This window comes from Trachurus trachurus (genome assembly GCF_905171665.1).
Source record: "Trachurus trachurus genome assembly, chromosome: 16".
Taxonomy (NCBI): domain Eukaryota; kingdom Metazoa; phylum Chordata; class Actinopteri; order Carangiformes; family Carangidae; genus Trachurus; species Trachurus trachurus.
Genome location: NC_139902.1, coordinates 13,473,580 through 13,495,673, shown reverse-complemented (window position 1 = coordinate 13,495,673; position 22,094 = coordinate 13,473,580). Strand labels below are relative to the sequence as shown.

The 22,094-nt window shown below is 42.8% G+C and overlaps 2 protein-coding genes across 2 annotated transcripts; one reads left to right on the top strand and one right to left on the bottom strand.

Annotated features, from left to right (window-relative positions):
- Positions 1-650: 650 nt before the first annotated feature.
- Positions 651-5,279, bottom strand: m6pr (mannose-6-phosphate receptor (cation dependent)). Its single transcript, XM_083989081.1, has 7 exons — positions 4,945-5,279; positions 3,595-3,767; positions 3,260-3,417; positions 2,952-3,061; positions 2,539-2,669; positions 2,323-2,449; positions 651-2,215 (listed from the first exon to the last, which is right to left on the bottom strand). The coding sequence occupies exons 1-7, from the start codon at positions 4,948-4,950 to the stop codon at positions 2,093-2,095; spliced, it is 828 nt and encodes a 275-aa protein (XP_083845207.1). The 5' UTR covers positions 4,951-5,279; the 3' UTR covers positions 651-2,092.
- A 3,249-nt stretch (positions 5,280-8,528) lies between these two features.
- arhgef5 (Rho guanine nucleotide exchange factor (GEF) 5) lies at positions 8,529-21,917 on the top strand. Its single transcript, XM_083989553.1, has 15 exons — positions 8,529-9,277; positions 9,881-13,708; positions 14,269-14,314; positions 14,606-14,655; positions 15,449-15,819; positions 16,850-17,010; positions 17,443-17,595; positions 17,726-17,855; positions 18,102-18,176; positions 18,628-18,717; positions 19,148-19,290; positions 19,430-19,573; positions 19,683-19,753; positions 21,009-21,113; positions 21,240-21,917. Exons 2-15 carry the CDS (start codon positions 9,901-9,903, stop codon positions 21,380-21,382), a joined length of 5,490 nt encoding a protein of 1,829 aa, XP_083845679.1. The 5' UTR covers positions 8,529-9,277; positions 9,881-9,900; the 3' UTR covers positions 21,383-21,917.
- Positions 21,918-22,094: the final 177 nt, after the last annotated feature.

Below are 22,094 nucleotides of genomic sequence, written 5' to 3'. Positions count from 1 at the left end.
TCTGTGAGGATAGGAGTTTGTTAGGAGAGAAGAGCTGGAGCTGGAGTCTGGAGGATGCCACCCCTGCTCCAGCTGAGATGAAGACAAGTCCTTTCTGCCGTCAGTCATCATGGGAAATGTCAACTCTCTGCCCGACAAGTAGTGATGAGCTGGAGATATTAAAGACTCAGAGAGTAGACATGTTTTCATATCATAACAACACTTGTTTCCATCTCGTCCATGGCAACTGCTGAAGTTCCATGTGAGGTTCTCCTTGAAGTCGTTGCTAGGATACAGACTAAACATCCTGAGCCACTTTTAATGATATCAGGAGACTTCAGTCATGTTTCCCTGATGGACGCACTGGGGGATGAGGTGGAGAGATGTGTCATTTGTTCTCATCACTTATCTAACCCTAACCCTGGGCCTGGTTTATGAACCACTGATAACTGAACCTTGAAAAGCTGATTGTGTATGGTCAACAACAGTGCTCAACCACATTGAAGAAAATCTTAATCTCAAATTCATACATATCGCAATATAAAATATATTGCACATGTCTTTTTTATGATTATTATTATTAAAACATGTTTTTTTGTTTTGTTTTACATTGGTCATACATCTGGTGATTGCACCTTGGTGTGTAAAGAGCTCATAAATTAACCAGAAACTAGTTTTATATTTTATTTTTTTAATGCAATCAGAAAACAAACTAAAAGTTGTGTGATTTGAAATCTTCCTTGAAACAAACAGGCAATTACACCAGTAAACGCTGTTCAGTTCACTACAACCACAGGTATAACCATTTCAACCATAATTCACTGAGCTACGCAAAGAAATGCCAACAATAATAAAGACAAAAAAGGCAAATGACAAAAAGTGCTCACATGAAAGTAACATAGTTCACTCCTCGTACACCTTTTTTCCATCAAGTCCAAAAAGGCTGCTTTAGTCCTTAGCAGCATTAATAATTAGAGTATATTTCTGTAAAAAATATTACCTCAGAACTGTAACATTTTTACAGCTATATTATATTGATACAAGAGAATTACACAAGTGCTTTTGTTGCTACTCTACATACCTTGCTGAAGAAGCAATATGTCAGGCACAAAGCAGCCTGAGTATTTGGTCAAACATGAGTCTGCAGACTTTAGGGTTTGTGGGTATACTTAGCAGTATCTATCCATTTTATTCTATGGAAAACACAAGTACATAATCTATGTATAACAGACTCCTTAAAATCATCACTTATGAATAGCAGGATTCATATATGAATTTAATAGAATTTCCCTCTGCTGGATAGTCACATTAATAAGGTAGGTTTAGCTCAGGAATTCAACAGCACTCTTGAGGATAGTCAAACTCAGGAGGCTGACAATACTAAACCATGTCAGGGGGACGTCGGCATCGATGTAGAGGCTCCTGCCCTACATTGTGGGGAAAAGGAAATGGCAAACTTAACATCAAACTTCATGGAACGTGGTTTTTACGCCGATTGCTATTTGTGTAGCAATACTGTAAAAATAGTCAGTAAAATTAAGCTTTCACATTTTCATAATCTATACTTTCAAAACAAAACACAAACTCAATTAAAGCCAGATTAGACAAGCTAAAGCACTCGTGCGTCGAGAAACCTGCAACTGTCAGTGCACAACCAGGACCCAAGGAAGAACAGCTCGCCGCAACCTGCACACACGTCAAACAACACCAACAATTAGCCAAGCAGAAAAAAGGATAAGCTTGTCATTAAGTTTATATCATGTAGAAATCCAACTTCTTAATGTCTGCCTTTTGAGTCAGATTCCCATGGAAGAAGAGTCGTTCTTTATTGTCACTTTACAATCTCGGATGAATTTGTCTGACATCAATGAAATGCACGGTTTAGAGAGAAGACAAGTCTGTCAGCCCTGTGAGTAACATGTCCTCTTAAGCAACAAGCAGATCATCAATAGTTACCCTAGGCACAAGTCTGGAGTCCACACTAACAATGTGTGAGGAGGTCCCGACCTAAACCAGCAAACAAAAACAGACTTGTGTCTAGCAGCAATTTCATCTGACCTGTGAAAGAATAAACTGTGTCACACGGTGAAAAAATTCTGTCCATTCTGTTCGATCACATTGGTAGTAAGTGGTCGTCTCTCTCCTCTGGCTCTTCGGCTAAGGCGTCCGAGGGTACGCCCCTGTAGGCCGGGGAATCGTCTCGCTTTCTTGAGCGGCACACAAAGTCACATCCATCCTGTGAGGGGGGAGGTAAAGTTTCTTGTGAATTTAAAAGAAAAAACTAAACAAAAAACACACAATTGAGAACATTTCATAGTGTTGTATCAAGTGGATCAGGCTTACTGCTGTCAGGTTGCCAACCTCCAGCCAGAAGGCATAATTGGGGATCTGCTCCATCCCTTTGGCTCCAACAATCAACCGTTGGTAGAGGAAACCTCCGATTAAGTAAACCGCCACGAGACTGGCCCCACTGAAAGAAGAGAAAACTTACGATAGCCAACATTTCACGCAACAACAGCACTGGGGATTTCTGTGTCATTATGCAGCGTTTTTACGCACATGATGAGTAATATGGAGCCGGTGCTGAGCTTGGATTCAATGGCTGGGCACACCGCACTGGAGTCCATCTCGAACAAGTAGAAACACTGCTCTACCCTATCTCTGTCCTCCAAAACCACCTCCAGCGCGCCCTGGGGGTGAGACAGAGGGAGACACAGGTAAGTAAAAGGTGACGCACATTTGGAAATGGAAACAGGGTGCATGACATTCAGGGGAAGCATTATGTAATAAGACTTTCAGCCTTTATTTATTTCAAAGAACCTTGCCTGAAGCAATGCGCCAATACTGATGCAATCCTTTGTTTTATTTGTTTTTAACCTCTCCTGTTGCTGTGCTTTTCTTTTTAACTGAACTCTCAGAAGTTTTGTTTCTAAAATATGACACGATCTTAAGGCCATCTGTATTTCTTTTACCATGTCCGTCTTCCTGTTACAAGAGATCATCACGATGGCTCTCCTCTTTTCCTTGGCACAGTGTTCTTTATATGTATCGCCATTTCCGTACATCAACATCACCCAGTCGCCTGAAAAAGAAGGAAAAAAACATATCAAACTCAAGCACTCAGCTCTCATCTCAGGATCACGCTTATAGTTTGTCTTAAAATATATTAACGCAACCTAGGATCCTAATTTTAGAATGGTTAGTAATCTGTCTCGTCATGCACAAGTATCACATGACACACCAAAGACAGATCAAATTCTTGTATTCTGCTGACACTTACTTCCTCCAATGGCTTGTGTGTCATTGTACATGCCAATCACAGTTGGCTTCTTTTCCTTATCCTTATTGTCCACTTGAATAAGCCCGGCTCCCTGAACTCCCCCTGCGTCCCCACACAACTGGAACATATAGGTGTAACTTTCGTCCGTCACGGTAATGCTGTCAACATGAGAACAAATCTACATGTAAGAAAGATACATAATGTGCGAGACAGAGTCAATACTGAACGACAAAGGACCGCCAGGCAAGATTTTCTATAGGTAACAGGCAATCCAAAACCAATGTGCCATGTTGTTGACCCTGAGTATGCAGATACACAACTGAGTCATGCCTTACTTCTTATGGGCGAGTGGCTCTAGTCGCTTGAGGACACCCCATTCTGATGAAGAGTTAGCGCGCAGTTTACAGTTATTGATGCCATCAACGGCCAATGCTCCACTCCCACAGAGGACCAGCAGAACGGCCAGGGTCCACGGCACGAAGGACCTTACACTGGGGCCTCTGAACACCTGGAACAGATGTCACAAGAAAAACAAGTTATTGACACACTGTTTATTTCAAAAGACAGAACCTTATCACCAAGCAAGCAACTCTCAAATACTATGTACTTTCCATTCATCTAACATTTGGGCAACAAGTAACACATGAATTATTTTTTCACTATAATTTATACCATACCATATGTGATTGACTAACAAAAGATTGATGGGCAGCTATCTGATATTAGGTTTAGTATTAGGTTAATAGGTCAGTCAATCCATAACATAAATAAATATCTGTTTATTTTAACTTAACAATTGTGATGATTTGCTGCTTTTCTTTGTCATGTGATATTATGTCACAGAACAAAACACACAATTTGAATATGCCTCACAGAAACTATAATGTAATGTTTCTTATATTCTTAGGAAAAAATATCAACTGATTTATCAGTCATCTGAGAAAATAATCAGTGTATTAATCATCTTATAGCCATAATGCTAGTGTAGTTATGACATTCAGTGTCAATGTGATGATGTGACATCTTGGTTTGTGAGGTATTTTATCTGCTGAATCAGCTAGACGCATGCTGTCTGGTTAATTAATCCATTAATAGCTATTATTAATTTTCCATATATTTGATATATAGCATAAATTATGATTCATCACAGGTTTTCTCTGTATCTTTCACTTACAATTTTGATTCATTCAAAAGTACATTGCAGGAGGTAGTGCTGCAACTAAAGTTATTATTTGCTGTGTGATTATTATTTTCCATTTATTCCACATTACTTCCAATCTCCACCATTGAACCTATGAATGATGGCATTCTGTCAAATGATAACTACGTTGATCATAAGTTGCTAATATTATTTCTGCACTGGTCGGGCTGCAGCTCTGTCACTATGAACACTCAGTTTAATACTTCCTGATTTCATACAAAACTAGAGGGAAGCTAGCAGCTTAATTAAAATAACTTAAGTGTACTGTGCAATATTTTTGCACAGAACAAATAAAATACGAATCATATGAACTGCTCATGATAAAAGAGGGTAAATGAAGTTTTTAAACTAAACATACGTATGTAAAACGTAAAATGTTCCTCTGAGCACGAGGCATTAAGTTTTCCTGAAGAGACGCAGTCAGTGAAAACACAAAAGCAGCTGAACAGAGTTGAACTTTTAGCTTCATCGTGCTCACACCTACCTTCATGACTCCTGCTACTGTGGACAAGAAGTGGGGAGAGCTTCTTTGTCAATTACTGCTTCTCATACAGGCTGACAGATGTTTAAAAATGCAGCCAGTTGATGGTGTCGTGAGCTTCCTCACGCTAACGTCGCTTCCTGGTTCACATCAATGGCAACAAAAACGCTTCTGATGTTGTTGTGCGGATGAAACAAAGTGAGTCTGACTGTAGTCGGGGGTTTTAACTGCAAACGTCGTTAGCCGCACGGTGAGTCTGTCCCGTATAGCACTTTTCCTCTAAGATGTTGGAGGTGGACCCTCACGAGGCTAACAGGCTACAGAGTGCGGAAGTGAAACTAAACACAACACGTTCACGCGCGCGCATGTGACCGTCCAGATGAAGCGCGCGGCCAATGAGATGCAGCTGAAGCCGCGCGCCAGTGTCAGTCAGCTGACCTGAGAGCTGCCCACTACTTTAATATCAGTGCAAGGATGACAAGAAACTCTTCATTGTGCTCCAACACTTGACAACCCAGTAGGATACGTGAGTCACTTCACTGAGGTATGCATGTGTCTCTCACTACCTGACACGTTATTTAACCTTACACCAAATCCCCATTTCTCTTTTAGGATGTTTTTTTTTTTTTTTTTTTTTAGAAATCTAAATATCAAAGAAATTGCCTTCATTTTACAAAACTTGTATTACCATATTATATAGCACATGTGGAAACAACAGCCTACAATAGCTAATTAGCTATCAGGATATTTCACTCCAAACTACACATTTGAACCTCTTGGTGGCGCTAAAAGGCCAGGGGCTCACCATGGACAGTGGGACTCATCATCTTATCCATCTAGTAAGTGTTAAGATATTTCAGTCTGGATAAAAGTGGCCGACTGATGTTGCCATCAAAATTTCACATGTTCATTTAACAAAATAATATTAACCCCTGAAAGGATTTCCAACAAAATGTTGTCATTCTGTTTTTTGTGTCTTCTGTCTCTTTTAAACAGCCAGACCATATCTGACCCACAACAAATGAATAAAAAAACAACAAAAAACAAAAACAAATTTAGAGTACATTAGTCCTACATTGTAAACACTTTTCCATGTGTTTCAAATTTAAACTTCAGAATTCAAAATACAATCCAGCAGTTGGGGAAAAGTTTTTTTTTTTCTGAAATAATCAAAAGTTAACTTTATTTACTTAACACTAAAATCATGTTGTTTATTTGACCAATTTGAATTGAATTTAAATTATATTTGGTTCCTGAAATCCCCCCTGAATCCACCAAACTGCTGGGATGAGAATGTTCATGTTTTTTTGGATCAAAGTTTTCCCAATCCTACTAAAAAGTTTTGAACAACACAAACTGAGGGTTTGATCAAAAGATCATGATTGGATTACGTGATCCAATCCGTTCTCAGAATCCATATGGGACAACCCATTTTCAACATTTGATCTGATCCATTATCCAGAATCCGATTAGACTTGATTCAATTGCCTAGAGATGCCTTTGACATGGACAAAGGAGAATTTGCACATATTCTTTTTTGCACGCATTTATTCTATTAGGTTGTTTGTAATGATGTCACATAGTCACACATGAACTCTTACACTCGTTTTACAGCATAGCCTACAAATGAAATAGGACTTAACTGTGTAATCCTCAGCTTTACACAATCAGGTTGAGTTGTGATTTAAGTTCCTCCTTCACATCAACTAAATCAAACAAAAAACCGCTGCCTCTAAAATGACCATTAAGTTGATTCAACACCTCCATAAAACACATCTCTACCAAAGCAAAGCATTACAATCTTCATGGAAGTAGGATTTATCACAAGGCTGTTGAGTTACTCTGTGTTAGTTTTATTTTTTTTACCTGGCAACTGTTACAACTGAGTATATTTTGTCATTTAAAGTGTGTGATAAAATGCACTTGACAAAGTCAAATGATGGTGCTACAGTAGAGATATGTGCTACCATGTTCTTCAAATAAATTGTTTAGTACATGTTTAAAATATTTTGCATTGGTAACAATTAAATGGTTGTAAGTTACAAATATTTTGATCCATAAAAATCTTAATATTTGGATTATAAAAGTACATGAAGCAGATTATCAGTATAGTCTTGCATTTCAAGTGCTCAGTACAAGAACGTTTGCTTTCTCGTCTGTGTCACATCCTTGAAAGTCATCACTATGAATTTACATACAAGACAACCTTTGACCTGGAGTTTTATCAGACTTATTTGCCTGAGACAGTGCCCCATTCCTCTAATCTTAATGTAATCTGCATATTCCTACAGTCACTTAGGAGCCTTTATGTCATGGTTGGGTGTAACTGAATGCTACCTTTGCATTTGGTCAAGTTATTTCTCCATGAACTAATTCTTGAAAAAGAAATTCATGAGAAGATAAGTGTCAAGCCACCATAATCTTAACTAATTTACAGTAAATTCCTAAAATGTCTTGGAAGAGAAACACCCATAACGTAATTTGCAGTTTTTCAATTTCTTTTGTTGACAACTGCAACAGCATTGTTTTGCAACTCCCCACTTGGTGCACATAAAGGAAATGAGCAACACATTTAAAGAAATGTCTAAATTTTCCAAACGATTAGATCATTCCCAATGTGACTATGGGTTGGCTAAAGCCCCAGCAGAGGATAAAGTTAATGGACGTATAAGTCATTTTTGAGGTGTTGATTCATCTGCACCCCAGCCTGGGGCCCCATTTTCCAACAAACATTGGACTACTGCCCCAAACTTCTGAAAAAGTCTCATATTATCTCAATACTGAGACAACCCTGCCCAGTGGAAAACAATAGACCAGTGGCTTTAATCTCCGTCATTCTGAAATGCTGTGAAAAGCTGTTTGTATCTGAGACCATCTAAAATGTAATCTCAGTTTTAGATCTATTTCATTGTGCTTCCAGTAGACAGTTAGGCTACTAGGTTAAACTGTCCAGCTGCTGGCCTGAGAGCGCTGTCATCGCCGGTCTTATCTAGTTCTCAGCAAGCCAGTGAGTAAATGTTTTTTTTCTCCAACATATTAAATAAATCCATTACATAACGAGCAGTCATATACACACAGTCTAAAGTTCATTATATAGACATGACAACTAACGCCCTCACCCCAAAGTGCATGATCATAAAAGTTATTCCTGAAACGCTTAACATTTTTACCTTCAGGAAGGTTTTATTGCTTTTATTGTTTTATTAGCCTCTATTAATTTTGCTCATGGGTTTTTAAGAAACTGGCAAATGAGATGGAAAAATTGTAAAATAATCTGAGACGTTAAGGCCTTCACTAAATCTAAATAAGGTACAAGTGATAATGAAGCAACAAATCGGAGAGATAAGTAGGCAAGTGATTAGTTCTTTACTCAGTAATGCTAATGACATGGAGTCATGATACTCCGGCCTTTCAATCAGGTGACCTTGGTCTTCAATCAACATAGTAGAAGTCTCATTGTCAAAGAAATCACTCACAGGTCAGTACTGCAATGCCCCTCCCATGGTTTCCTCCACTGTGATTGCTTAATTTTGGTTCTTTTTCACAGTTTGTGTTTCCTTGTCTTTCCCCTCTTTACAACCTCTCAAGGGAATGTAGAGAAGTTTTTATAGGCCACTGTGAGCTCTCCTCCAGTGTGCTCTCTCAATCCTCACTCTCTCTTCTCCCCTCCCCCACTCGGCTCGGCTCTTACCTTACCTGGCTGTGTGTTGTTGCTCAGACACACCCGGCTACTCTCTGTCAGCCAATCGCTGCTCCAAGAAAGACACACCAAGGAGGTGTACTTCCTGTGTTTCAGCGAGAGAGAGAAGAATGGGGCAGGAGACAGGAGAGAGTGGTGTACTTTTATTTTGCCAGGGGGGGTCCACACAGGCGTTCCTGACGGCGGTAGAGGGGAGGGAAATGGACTGAAGTAGTGGGCAGACTCGGGGGAGACTTGTGTTTGATTTATGGGAGATCTCCATGTTCAGCAACGGAGACTGAGAGGACAAGACTGAGAGAAGGAGGAGGGGAAAGATAAGTGTCAATCTGTTGAGACTTGTTTGAGAATTTCAGGGAGGAGGGGAGGTAGAGAGAGACTGAGAGAGAGGCAGCAAGAGGGAAAAGCAAAGGGAGCTGCGGCGTAAACATTCAGGTTTTCACACGAGTCAAAGTAGTGAGAAAAAAAGAAAATAGGCTTTTCAACTTTATTTAAGAAAAAAAAAGGAAGCTGTTTCTTAGACAGCGTGAATACATGAGTGAATTCTTATGTGTTGTGCAACCCCATGCTTTTGAGCTGAGCTGGACCGGAGGGAGGAGGAAGGGGGGGGACTGGATCTCCCCAGGATACCACGTTCAGGTGAGTTGCTTTACTATTTTTTTCCCCACTGGATCAGACGAACGATTCTGTCGGCCGTTACTGGTTAGAGCACAGATTTAGATGAGCTTTAGCTGTGGTTTACATGTTACATGCCGTGCCTATGTGTCACAGGCCCTTCCTTTCTGAAAGACTACTGTTGGTATGCTGTGCTTTGCAGGTCTGTGCTGCATTCTTAGATAACTGTAAGAGGGTGTCACCTTTTTGTCTAACCTTGTCTCTATACTCCACAGCGAAGTTTCTTGATTTAGCCTTAAACTATCATATCTCTTTTGGCCTGCAATCACAACTGTGGCCGTTTGGTGTATCGGGCAAATCAAATCAAAATATCAGAAAAACAGAGTGAAAACTCAGCTGAATTGTTGCAGGAGACTTAACTTTTCATTGGCAGCAGGAATACATTACTGCTATATACAGTGGTTTGTTAGACAATTTAGTTAAATCTCTGCAAAAAATAACTAAACATGCAAATTCGTGCAGCCTCCTGATTTTTGTTTATATCACCTGTGTTTACCGATTTGTATCTGAAAATGGCTTGAGTGTTGCTGCCTCATTTCTAAACTAATGAGTGTTCCTGTCTTCTAGGTTCTTCATATTATGCTACTATGGGGACCAAAAGGCCCAGCTGCACCCTCTTTGACACTTTATCTAACATAAACACGTCTGACCGCAAGCTTCACCCAGGTGGAAAAATCTCCCGGGATCCAAGTCCCAGGCCAGCGTTGACTGCCCAGTCGGAGAGAGCGAGAGACAGCACACGAGAGGAAGACTGGAGGAGGGAAAGAGAAATGGACAAAATGAAAGACAAGGCAAGGTACAAAGATATGGACCCACGGGAGAGACAGTATGACAGAGCTCCTGCCCCCAGGATGAGAGAAGGAGACCGGGAGTGGAGGGAGAGAGAGAGGAGGCAGGAGGACGACAGAAACAGAAACGGGCGCCCACTCTCAAACGTAGAGAGGGACACTGACAGAGAGGTGGAGAGGGGGATGAGGAAAGGTGATACTTTTCCCAGGATGAGAAAAAGCACCCCAGAACGTGGCAGAAAAATGATGTCCTCTGATGAGATTGATGAAGAAAAGGGAGAAAGGAGGCAAAGAGATAGGCCGAGGCGAATGGAAGCAGATGACTGGGAGAGAGAAAGAGAGAAGGCATGGCAGAGAGACAGGTACAGAGAGATGGAGAGGGCAAAGAAAGAGGGGAAAAGGGGAGGACGACCGGTAGAAGATGAGAAATCGCAACAGAGAGAGAGATATCAGGGGCCAGATGCTTTTCAAGATAGGGCCAGAGAAGTGGGCGATTCGTGGGATAGAAGGGAAAAAGATACAACAAGAAAAAGAGAAAAGCCGTGGCCTAACATGGGAGAGAGGGAGGCCAGGATGCCGTCCCCACATAGGAGAAGAGACAGAGACATCTACCCGGATAGGAAGGAGAGGGGAGAGGCACAGAGGAGAGAGGGAAAGAGAGACACCAGAAGTGAAGGAGACAGCGATGAGAGAGAGTTTAGGAGGGAACGAGTGAGGGTCAGAGAGAAGGAGGAGTTGACATATCAACACAGCAGAAGCGAGGGGGACGACATGGGCAGAAGAACAAGGGAGAGAGATCAAAACAGGCAGGACTATAGGGAAGACGACAGGCAGAGACACAGGGACAGAGAGCGAGAAGCGGACAGATTCAGGAGGAGGGGAGTGGAGACGGATAGAGAGAGGCCCAGAGAGGAGGACAGGAGAGCAGAGAGGGAGGGAGAGAGACGGAAGGAAAGTGGGAGAGACTTGAAAGATGACAAAGCGTGGTCAAATGACAGGCGAGAGGGTGACAGACACAGAGAGTACGAGCAGAGGAGAGACAGGGAGAGAAAGGAGCGAGAGGCCGACCCTCGGTGGGATGGTACAACAGGCAGAGGCAGCCGATCCCCGAACAAGACGGCTCCCAGGGTGCCGCCACGAGCCCAGAGCAGCGGAGAGTGGAGCAGTGACATGGACAGTGAGACGAGATACAGAAGCAGAGGCAGAGACAGTTTTGAAGAGAGGGAATCGGGGAGAGACAGCACCACTGAGAGCGAAAGAGATGTGGAAGAACAGAGGGATAGAGAGAGGGCTGGTGAAAGAAGGCAAAGGGAGCAAAAAAGAAGTGACAGGCAAGAGAGAGATAGAGGACAAGTGGCAGGCAGCGTGCCAGAGCAGAAAAGGATGTGGTTAGAGCCGCAGAGGGGTAAGAATAGTAAAGACGAATATGTAGACAGAGAGAGAGAGACAAGACGGAAAGAGAGGAGGAGAGGGGAGGAGAAGAGTGCAGAGCCAGAAAAAGAGGAACCAGTCGAGAAGTACTTGAACCAAAGTGGTGACAGGCAAAGACAACCAGGGAGAAGTGAGTACAGGGAATACAGAGAGAGGGAGACGGAGGGAGTAAATGTAGATGAAGAAGAAGTCTGTAGAGAGACAGATAAGAGAGGGAGGGAACATCTGTCTGACAGCAATAGAGGGAGAGAAAGAAGCCGGCAGAGGGATGCAGAGGGAGAGAGCATGACAGATAATACGGAGGAGAGTGACAGAGAGGAAGAAGGTGGGCTCGATTCTGCTGCCCGCTCCTGGAAAGGAGGAAGGGAATCAGGTTGGAAGCAAGACAGGGACAGCATGCTGTCGACAGAGGACGGCTTTGTGACCGTGTCCAGCGGCGGGGACGAGGAGGATGAAAGAAACGAAGAGGAGGACGATGAGTTTGAGGACTGTCAGGAGTTCTGGGGAGTTAGAGACGCACATGACCGCTCCTCACCTGTGGGCTACAAGGGGTCTGAGGGAGGTGAGGAGAGGAGAGACGAGGAATGGACAGCGGACAAGGAGGAAACGGTTGATGAGGAGGAACAGGAGAAGGAAAAGGGTTACGTCTTCTACGTGGTTGGACAAACGCTGCCCCGGTCAAAACCCCACGACACGTCACCATCACATGCTGATGAAAATGTAGAAAGATGTCAACAACCTAGCGATGACGTCACACAGCGACCTCAGGATGACCCGCATGCGACAGTTCGTAGAAATGATGAACTCGCGGCCACCGACAAGCAGAACTCAAGAGGAAAAAGCGAGCGTGACACACCAAGGGCGGAGAGTGTCAGCGTCACCACAGGAGAAACAGCTGAAGTAGATGTCAGACACGGAGCGTCTTCTGAGCCCCAAGACACAGAGACTGGAGAGAGAATGAGAAGCAAAGTTGAGCACCCGTATGACGAAATAGGGCCAATTCAAAGAGACTCTCTGACTGAAAGACTCCTCTTGGAGTGGAGAGAGAAAAACCAAGAAGTGGAGCAACCTTCTTCCGGCCCGAGGAATCCCTATGTTTGCTCTCCGGCTGATTTGGAGAAAATTAAACCCATTTTGGAGGGGATAAACACTGGAGCAATGAGTCCAGAAGAGGTGGAGGCCATTCGAATCCGACTGAGCGGGGCATGGAGCATGTCCGAGGTGCCCAAGCGGCATTCCCAAGCCCCCCACCTCAAATGGGCCAAAGATGTGGTCCGTGAGATCCTGGGACACTCGGAGGAGAATGCTGCAGATGAGCCAAACTCAGAGGAACGGGGAGACCGAGTGGTCAACCCGCCCAAGGTGATAATCCAGGATGACCAGGAGCAGGAGGAGGTTTCAGAGGGGACTGGTGTTAAGTTGACAAGCAACGAACAGAACTCTGAGCCAGAGCTGGAGGACGAAGAGCCACTGGTGGTGGTGGGACTGAGAGGTATGGGGCAGAACCAAGCCGACATGCATGCTGACCAGTGCACAGCTATGCATGGTGACACACCCACACACACTCATGCTGACACACCGTTAGACACAGAAGGACAGGAGGAGCACAGTACGGACAAAGAGACGGAGCCTCCTCACCTTCACTTAGAAAAGGCGGATGCAGAGATTAGAGTTTCTGAAGAGGGACGCAATGAGATCACGTTATCAGAAATAGAAAAAGAAGTAAGCGGACAGAAAGAAGTGGAGATGTATTTATCTGTGAGCAACACGCTGTACAAGCCAAACAGCTGCCCTATTCTTAATTATGACTCTGATACACCCTCCAGAGAGGGTGAGAGCCAGGAGGAGGAAGAAATAGTGGGTGAGAGTGAAGAGGAGAGGCAGGGAGGGGAGCCCGAAGACAGGGATGCTGCAGTGGAGGTGGGAAGAGTGGGAGAAGAGGGAGAGGAACTTGAAGGGGACAGCAGAGAGGGAGAGAAGGTGGCAGAGAGGCCGGTAGGCAGTGGGACTCTGACGAGCACCTGCAGTTTCCGAGATTTGGGTCCCGAGGCTCGAATGCGAAGGAGGGGGATCCGTAAAACCACTGAAAGACGAAGAAGAGGTGAAGAGCTTGTAGAAGTGGAAGACCAGGAAGGTGTTGCAAGGGATCGCAGAACCAGAATATTCTCTATAACAGGTAAAACAGATGATCGAGGATGGAAACTCTGGTTATCTGGTGAAATCAGTCATAACGTTTCTGAGCTCACAGTGACCTACCTCTTCTTTCACTTTCAGTTTTAGTCCGTGTTGTCATCACTCTGGTCGTTTTAATCATACAAAATCAATGTGTTTCTCTTAATTGCTTCTCTCCGTCTCTGGTTTTCTTGCATCATTTTGTCGTTACATCAACCACAAATCTGAGCTAGACATCTGGCTGTAAACATCAGTGCGCAGATCTCAACACATTACTTTGCCCTTAAAGTGGAACATGCGTCATGGGTGCTGTGGTTACAGGTAGTGGGTGGGGAGAAATGGAGGTGGAGGAGGACTGAGCTAAAAGACTCGGGTTGGTCCTGATCTGAGACATAACACAAGAAGCACACTAATCACTTCTCTAAAGCTGGCAGGCTGAGGCTACTAAGTTAACTAACAAAATATTATTTTCTTAAGTTATTTATTTTTATTTATTTGTTTACATACATTTGAGTGTGATGCTGCTGTATAACGTTTCGACGAATGGATACTTTTTTATTCCAGAGGATGAGGATGATCGCAGTAAAAGCTGGGGAGAAGTGGAGCTGAGGTGAGTGCAGCAGTCGTCGCATATATTATATTGTGATAAATGTTAAATCTCTAAACTCCTGTCACACATTGAATTATTGACTGAGGTTCACTGATTTTTAAACCTGTGCTTAAATGCTTTATTTATGTAATGTTAAGAAAGTTAAGGACACTTTATATCACTGTGTAAAATCCTGCTTTTGCACATTCAATGCAAATGTTTACTGTGGGGAAAAAAACAGATTGACAGCTACTCAGTAAACATCCTTCCTAGCTTTAAATAAATTGTTTTGACTCTTTCTTTGCACTGTAGGAATGTTTTGGACACGATTGAAAGACGGAAAAGGAATTCAAGGTTTTTCAGTGAGTATCTCTGTTCCTTTTTTGTTTTTGCTTAAATCAGTTCATGCACTTTACTTTTTTTTTTTTTAACATCCTCATTTTCATTCAAGCCTATTTTCAAAATGTATTGCATGTTGCACTTGAGTTGTTGTACAATTTAATTTAAATGTTAAAAAAAAAAAAAAAAATCTCATTCAGTTTGGTTTTATTGTAAGTAGTAGGCTATAAGACTGATTAGGAGGAAGGGCTGTGTAGGCAACAGTGACGTGCCATCAGATCATTATCTCCAGGAAAAGCATGACGTGGTTTGACATTTCCCTTTAAAGTGTGTGATTCATCAGGTTTAACCTCCCTCGCTGTTTATCTCTTACTCAATACATGTCGGCCGTTCAATTTATATAAAAAACACAACAGAAAGGAAATCTACATGCACTTTTGCATCACTTAATAATGGACTTTTTAAACAACCTAAAATGGCACCAGCTCTCAGAACCTATGATTCACATGGATATTGCGAGACATCGGGCAGGCCTGCATGTGTGCGGTGTAAGTGTGTGTCTGTGGAAGGCACAGACAGGTTCCTGCAAGCATTCATATCTCCTAACTTGAGGGAAAAACAGCTGCTGCTGTGACTTTGCATTCCGTCAAGTATGTGTAAAAGGAATGTCAAATGCAAACAACTCGTCTTGGCTAACTCTGTTCCTGTCTCTGTCTATCTTCTTTCCTTTGCTTCCTGTATTTTTCAACCTCCTTTTACTCTTTCTCCCTATTCTCTGGCGTTCTTTGTCTGATTCACTTCCTCTCCTTCTCCCAGATGCTGCCCAGCTCTACCAGCAGTACAGCGAGGCCGCACAGAACTTTGAGATCCTCCGGCAGTCTCGCTCCGATGTGCTGTCCGTGTGCGAGGACAATACGTCCTCTCCTGCTCCCTCGCCTCCCCCTGCCCGCAGACCTCTACCTCCCATACCTCCCGTCCCACACCCCCACTCCCTGGGCCACACAGGCTCTATCACCAGCGTCAAAAGCTTGCCTCTTCCCGAGCCCCCCAAGATCGAAGGCAGGCCGTCCTCTCCACGTCTGTCCATCTCGCTCACGCAGTCGTCCACGCTGTGGCGGGACCTGCCGGGGGTCAGGAACAGCGGTCAGCTGGAGGACCTCTCAGAGGATGAGAGGCGACTACAGGAGGTATAACACTGTCTTACTGCACATATGAGGGTCTAGTGACCGTTTGCTGGCATGAAATTCCTCATACAGTCTGTGAAAGGAATCCCTCTGATTTTCATTAAGGCAGGAATGTTGTGCAAGGAAATTTCCAGTCAATGTAGTGGTGAACACTGTCACTGGATAAGTGAAACTCAGGAGAATCCCTTTAGGCATTTACCACACATGACAGTTGTTTTCCTTTCTTTGAGTCTTTACTTCCTGTTCCAGCTTGTTCAATAGATTTGAATCTTGATTAGATTGGAGATTTTATTTGGAATAAAAACAGTTACATGTTCCTTTTTATTTACAAAAAAGGATAAATAATGTAATACTTGCTCAGTTTGAAGGTTTTCATTTGATTTTCTGGAAAGTTATTGGCACAGCGTTTCTGCATTGATGAAATTTAGGAGAGTCCTTTCCCCGCAGCTCCTCCTCATTTCTATGAAATGCATTTTTTGAGGCATTTTGAGAACATTTCAGCTGTCAGGGTTTTAGTGATTCATCTTGTTGTTTACCATGATCAGGTGACCAGACTACTTGGGGCGTCGTTTCTCACTAGTAGCTGCTCTATTGTTACATTTGATGCTGACTTTTGGGAAATTGTATGACTGCCATGAATCAGCTTCTTGGTACTGTTATTACTTCACACCCCAGACTATTCAAATCACGCCAAAAACTCGGACTTGCCACATCCCAGAATGTCCCTCCAATCAATCAGGTTTTTTTTTCTTGGCAGAGGAGAATCCTGTGTCAGGAGCTGTGATTTCATAAGCGCGCTGTGCTCTTTGATTCTGTACGTGTTTACCTGTAAACTGTAAACTATATGGGTGTCTGACCTGGAGCACTTCCACTTATTGTGAAATCACACGCCTCCTGTTAGTCACATCCTTGTCAAAGTGCCCTGGCTTCTTGAGAAAAGACAACTCCTTGCGCACTAGTTAAACTGTCTTGCTGTTTCTCAACATTTCTAATGGAAGCTGTTTCTCTCTCTTGTGGGTTTTTTTTTTTTTAGGTGAGATTTGAAGTGCTGACCTCAGAAGCCTCCTACTGCCGGAGTTTGGACATTGTTGTTGAGCACTTTGTTAAGTCAAAACAGCTGGGGGCGCTGCTGACCACCCAGGACAGAAACTGGCTGTTTTCCCGGCTGGCTGATGTCCGTGCAATCAGCCACAGGTCAGAAATATTACACTACTTGCCTACTTACTTGAGCGTTTGGATGTAGCATGTGTGAGTTTAGGTTGCTGCCCACCCAATTAAATACTACAAACTGTACTGAGTCAGTACAGGATGCTGTTTCCAAACAGGTTTTATCCTCAGACTGATGTGAATAATAGATATTTGGAAAAGTTGATCAATGAGCAGTAGGTGGGCAAGCAGCAAACAGCAATCTGGAGCTTCTCACCTTTTATAATCGAGCCTGGGTAACTTGTTGTTTTTGTAATTGTGGGTTATAAGCACATGACGGATTATGTATGGGGGATGGTCTGTTGTTTCTTCATATTAAAGGTGGCAGCCATGCTCTCAGGCGTCCTGACGGCATGAGTCCTGCTCAGACATGTTACATGTGCGCAGCGTTTTAACTGCTGTTTGTGGTTTTTGTTTCAGCTTCTTGTCAAAGCTGGAGGAGCGGGTGGAATCAGACATCGTGCATTTCACCGTGTGTGATATCATCGCTCGGCACTGCCAGCGCTTCAAAATGGTTTATGTACCCTACCTCACCAACCAGTCCTATCAGGATGCCACCTACCAGAGACTCATGTAAGCCATACAGTTAAGGTTTTGTATCTTTTGTGTTAAAGATTAATGGATCCAGTGAGAACCACAGTAGCACCATGTACTCTCTCTCTATCTCTTTTTTTCCATGCACTGAATTTCTCTTCTCTTTCAGGAATGAAAATCCTGGGTTCAAGCGGATTGTGGAGAAATTAGAGAGGAGTCCTGTTTGTCAGAGACTCCCTCTTCGTTCCTTCCTTGTCCTTCCTTTCCAAAGGATCACGAGAATAAAGCTGCTCGTCCAGGTGTGTGTGTGTGTGTGTGTGTGTGTGTGTGTGTGTGTGTGTGTGTGTGTGTGTGTGTGTGTGTGTGTGTGTGTGTGTGTGTGTGTGTGTGTGTGTGTGTGTGTGTGTGTGTGTGTGTGTGTGTGTGTGTGTGTGTGTGTGTGTGTGTGTGTGCGCGCGCAGGGTCTCTAAAATGGCAAAGCGTGACAGTATGTTCAGTCCAGTACCTCTTTATCCAATCCTGACACACACACTGTTTCTCTCCAGAACATTGTGAAGAGAACGACTCCAGGGACTGCAGAGGCAACGCAGGCCATCAAAGCATTGAAACTTCTTGAGAAGGTACAGTAAGAGTAGCCTGATGCATCAGCCGCTTACTTCATTACATTTCATATAGCGGTCTGAACACGAGCCATAGGGATTCGTTTGCTTCCGGGAGGCGGTTGCTTACATTTGCTTCAACTAATCGCTGCTGCTTGGTGGTCACGTGTGCTATACACCGGTTAAGCTCATAGGTTAATCTTGAGCGCTTGAGTTCAACGTCATCGCCTTCACTTACCCGTCTGTTCGCTGATTGGTCCGTCCGCTCTGGCGGACGGAGCAAACCGAAACGCATTGCTAGTGTCCTGACTACATGTTTGAGGCAAATGAAATTTGCCGGAACCAGTAGGCGGCGCTAGCCTGGCTACAGTAAGAGTCCCTCACCATTGAATATTAATGTTTGAATTTCGCTGAAAAATATGCCTGTTATGTTGGATGCCTTGATGATTTGATTCATTTATTTCTCCCTCAGCTGATTCAAGAGAGTAATGACAGCATTTCTCAGATGAAAAACATCGAGTCCCTGGTCTCTCTTAGTGCGCGGGTGGACTTTGAGTGCAGGGTAAGTAATGACTAAATGGAGTAAAGGGAAGAAATAAGTAGGCCTGATTAAAAATAAACAAAATAGCATACTAATGTTTTTTATTGCATGTGAAAAATTTCATCTGTCATCATTTAATTCATCATGGCACTGAGTTCAAACATAGAGTTATTTCCAGCACTAATGAGTAAATTTCCTGGGTGTTTGTAGTAATAGTCGTTAACTCAGGGCTCAGGGCTCAATAGGCTTCATGTTATCTACAGTCATGTGATAGTTGGTGACCAATGACATACATGAACCATTTAGGTCACAACTGATCATGAGATGTGATTGAAAGGCCCAGTAAACCTTAGTTTAGATTAGGTTAAGATTAAACTGCTTGCTGAATAATGAACCTTTACACTGAGAATAAATGACACGCTAACTTGGTTGTCTTTTGTGTGTGTTACAGACTCTCCCTTTGATCAGTCAGTCTCGGAGGTTGGTGCGAGAAGGAGCCGTCACTGAGCTGATGGATTTCTCTCTAAAAGACACCGAGAGGAGCGTTTACCTGCACCTATTCAATGACTACCTGCTAGTCTCACTACAAAAAGAGTGAGTCAACAACAAGCATGTTGTTCTGTAATGTTAAAATAATCTATATAGTCAGCTGATATTTAAAACATACGGTAGTCTTTTATTGTCCCTTTCATCTCATCACTGTTTTTCTTCTTTGTGGTGTCATTGTTTCCAGAGGGGGGAGATTCACAGTAATTGACCACTCACCAGTATCAGACCTGCGTGTGGAGAACTGCCGTGTCAAACTTCACTCCTTACAGAAGAACCTGTTCCGTCTCCACATGTCGCAGAAAGCCCTGCTGCTAAGGACTGACACACAGTAAGAGACTGAGAGGGTGGCAGGGGATGTCCGTTGTGGTTGTGACATCACAAAAAGTTGTAATGGTACCACAGGGTGATATGCATCTTTACCTTCTTTTTTCCTCCAGGAGTGATAAGCTACGTTGGATATCTGCCCTGTCCCAGCCACATCCTGAAATAGATTTTTCTGCAGCTCAAGGTAACTGGGTATTCACCCTGGTTTAGACTAATTGTATAGTTCATGACGTAGAAAATACAGGGGGGGTCTAGGTGTAACACATCAACCACATTGATGTCACTCTGACAATAACCATGAGTGGGCAGGTGGAGAAAAAAATTCTGGTCGTCCTGTTAGTTGTAATTATGAAATAAAGGGAAATTCTGAAAGTCACAAAATCCCCCTCCTTGTAGAAAGAAGTGTCATCAAACTAATGCCGAGTGACAATCTGACCCAGTTGCAACAGCATGTTGTGAATGGAGTATAACAAACAATGGACATTTCTCACAGTGAAATAATTACACCAGTATCAAAAATAAACATCTGTAATGTGAAGTGCCTTCAGAATCAGACTCTCCTGCTCCTTGCTGCTCTTAGAGGATGCTGATTGGTTCACACAGAGGGTTAGTCTTGTTTGTCTAATTCAAAAATTCTGCTGAGTCACCACCATAGCAGTTGGTGAGATAAGGAAATAATGATCATTTGTTCGTATTATCTCAGTTGCTCATCCCCACTATCAGTACATTTCCAACACGCTAGTACAATAGTATACAGGTCTGTCCATATACCCTCCCCAGCTAATCTTTAATGATCCCTCTAACCTTTAAGAACTTGCAGGTTTGGTTGATCTGTTTCTCTTCTCCACCACTCTATGTACTTTTGATTTTAATATTATACCATTTCTAACTATATATTTCTAACTATAAGTAATATGCTTTATTGAATATATGAGACCAAGCACTGATTTATAAAACAATCACAACTTCCTTCACCAAATGCCTCACAGTCACACAGGTGTTTTCAGTTACCAGTTGGGTGGAGCTTTGCTATAGGTTACATGATCTCAACAATCTCGATGTACTCGTTTACCTTATGTTCCATGGTAACCTAGGCGTCACCGATTGTGGTTCAACCTACACCTGGCACCCTGTTGATAGTGGGACATTGTTAGATAAGTTAGACCCATCTATTAAATGCTGGACCTGTTACTAGCAGAACACAATCATGTTCAAGTATGTGGTGAATAAAAACAAAAAGTTGCACACTACAACAGAATAATGAGGGAGTTGTTTCCGTACTGTCTGTGCAGGCCCACATGTAGGCAACACACGTGAAAGTACCTATGTGGGTGAGCTGGAGGTGTAGATTCACTGATTGAGCGTCACAAATTGGTTATAATGACATATTAACCTGTTTATGACTTTAGGTTTGACCTCTTTCTTCTCTTTCTGCTCAGATTTTTCACAGATGCAGTGCATTAGAGCTTTTGTTGCGCAGCAGCCTGACGAGCTCTCCTTAGAGAAAGCTGACGTCATTCTAGTACACCAACAAAGCAGTGACCGTAAGATCATTACATAACCTTTTCCATTATCATCATTTCTTTGCATTAAAAGTGATTCATCTATTGGTTGTTGTTGCACAGAATAAGAGTTTAACTCTATCATGTTGGATACTTTCATTTTCACAGATTGGGTAGAGGGGACCAGATTGTCTGATCGGCATCATGGATGGGTTCCCGAGTCCCATTTGGAAACCATAACTAACTCTAAAATCAGACAACGCAACCTGTTGGATGCACTCAAACTTACAACTGCCACAGCTGCAGTGTGAGGAGGATACTCGAGAGGAACTAAAAAGTGGGACATTCTGGACGCACCGTACAGGATATGACTTGTCTGCTTCAATCTGCTGGAATTTTGTCAATGGACACTTGGTGAACCAAATGGGAATTTCTGTCATTGGACTGTTCACAAGAGTGAAGCGTCAGAAATGCTGTAAGGATGTTGGTGCATATCAATGTAGCATGACCTGGAACAATATATTGCCATAGAGCAATGCATGAACTGCTGAGGCCTAACTGAAAAAAAAACAAACATTAAAGGTGTTGTGACTGTATTAACAGTCATCAGTGTAACAACATTGTATGTAAGACAAGATAATTAATGTTTTTTTGGTCAGTGGTCTTTTTCCAAGAGACGTTATTTTTTAGAAAACTATACATAACAGAATCTAATAGATGATTTTATGATGCATGTCTGTTGAAAATTGAGCCCCTGCATGCAGGAGAGCAGTTGAGTATCACGCAAAATGTGCAACAATTCAAAGATGTACAGAGCTTTATAGGTTACACAGTGAGGACATTTCAATAAACTGATAATGGTGGAATAAAATTCACTTTTAAGCGTGCATCACTGAGAATGGGTTGTGGCCTGTTTTAATTTCATCATAGACGCCGATTTGATTTGATCATATGATTGTAACAACTTGGACACGAGCAACAATTGTGCACCTTCAGTAAGATACTTTGCAAGTTGCATGAAAT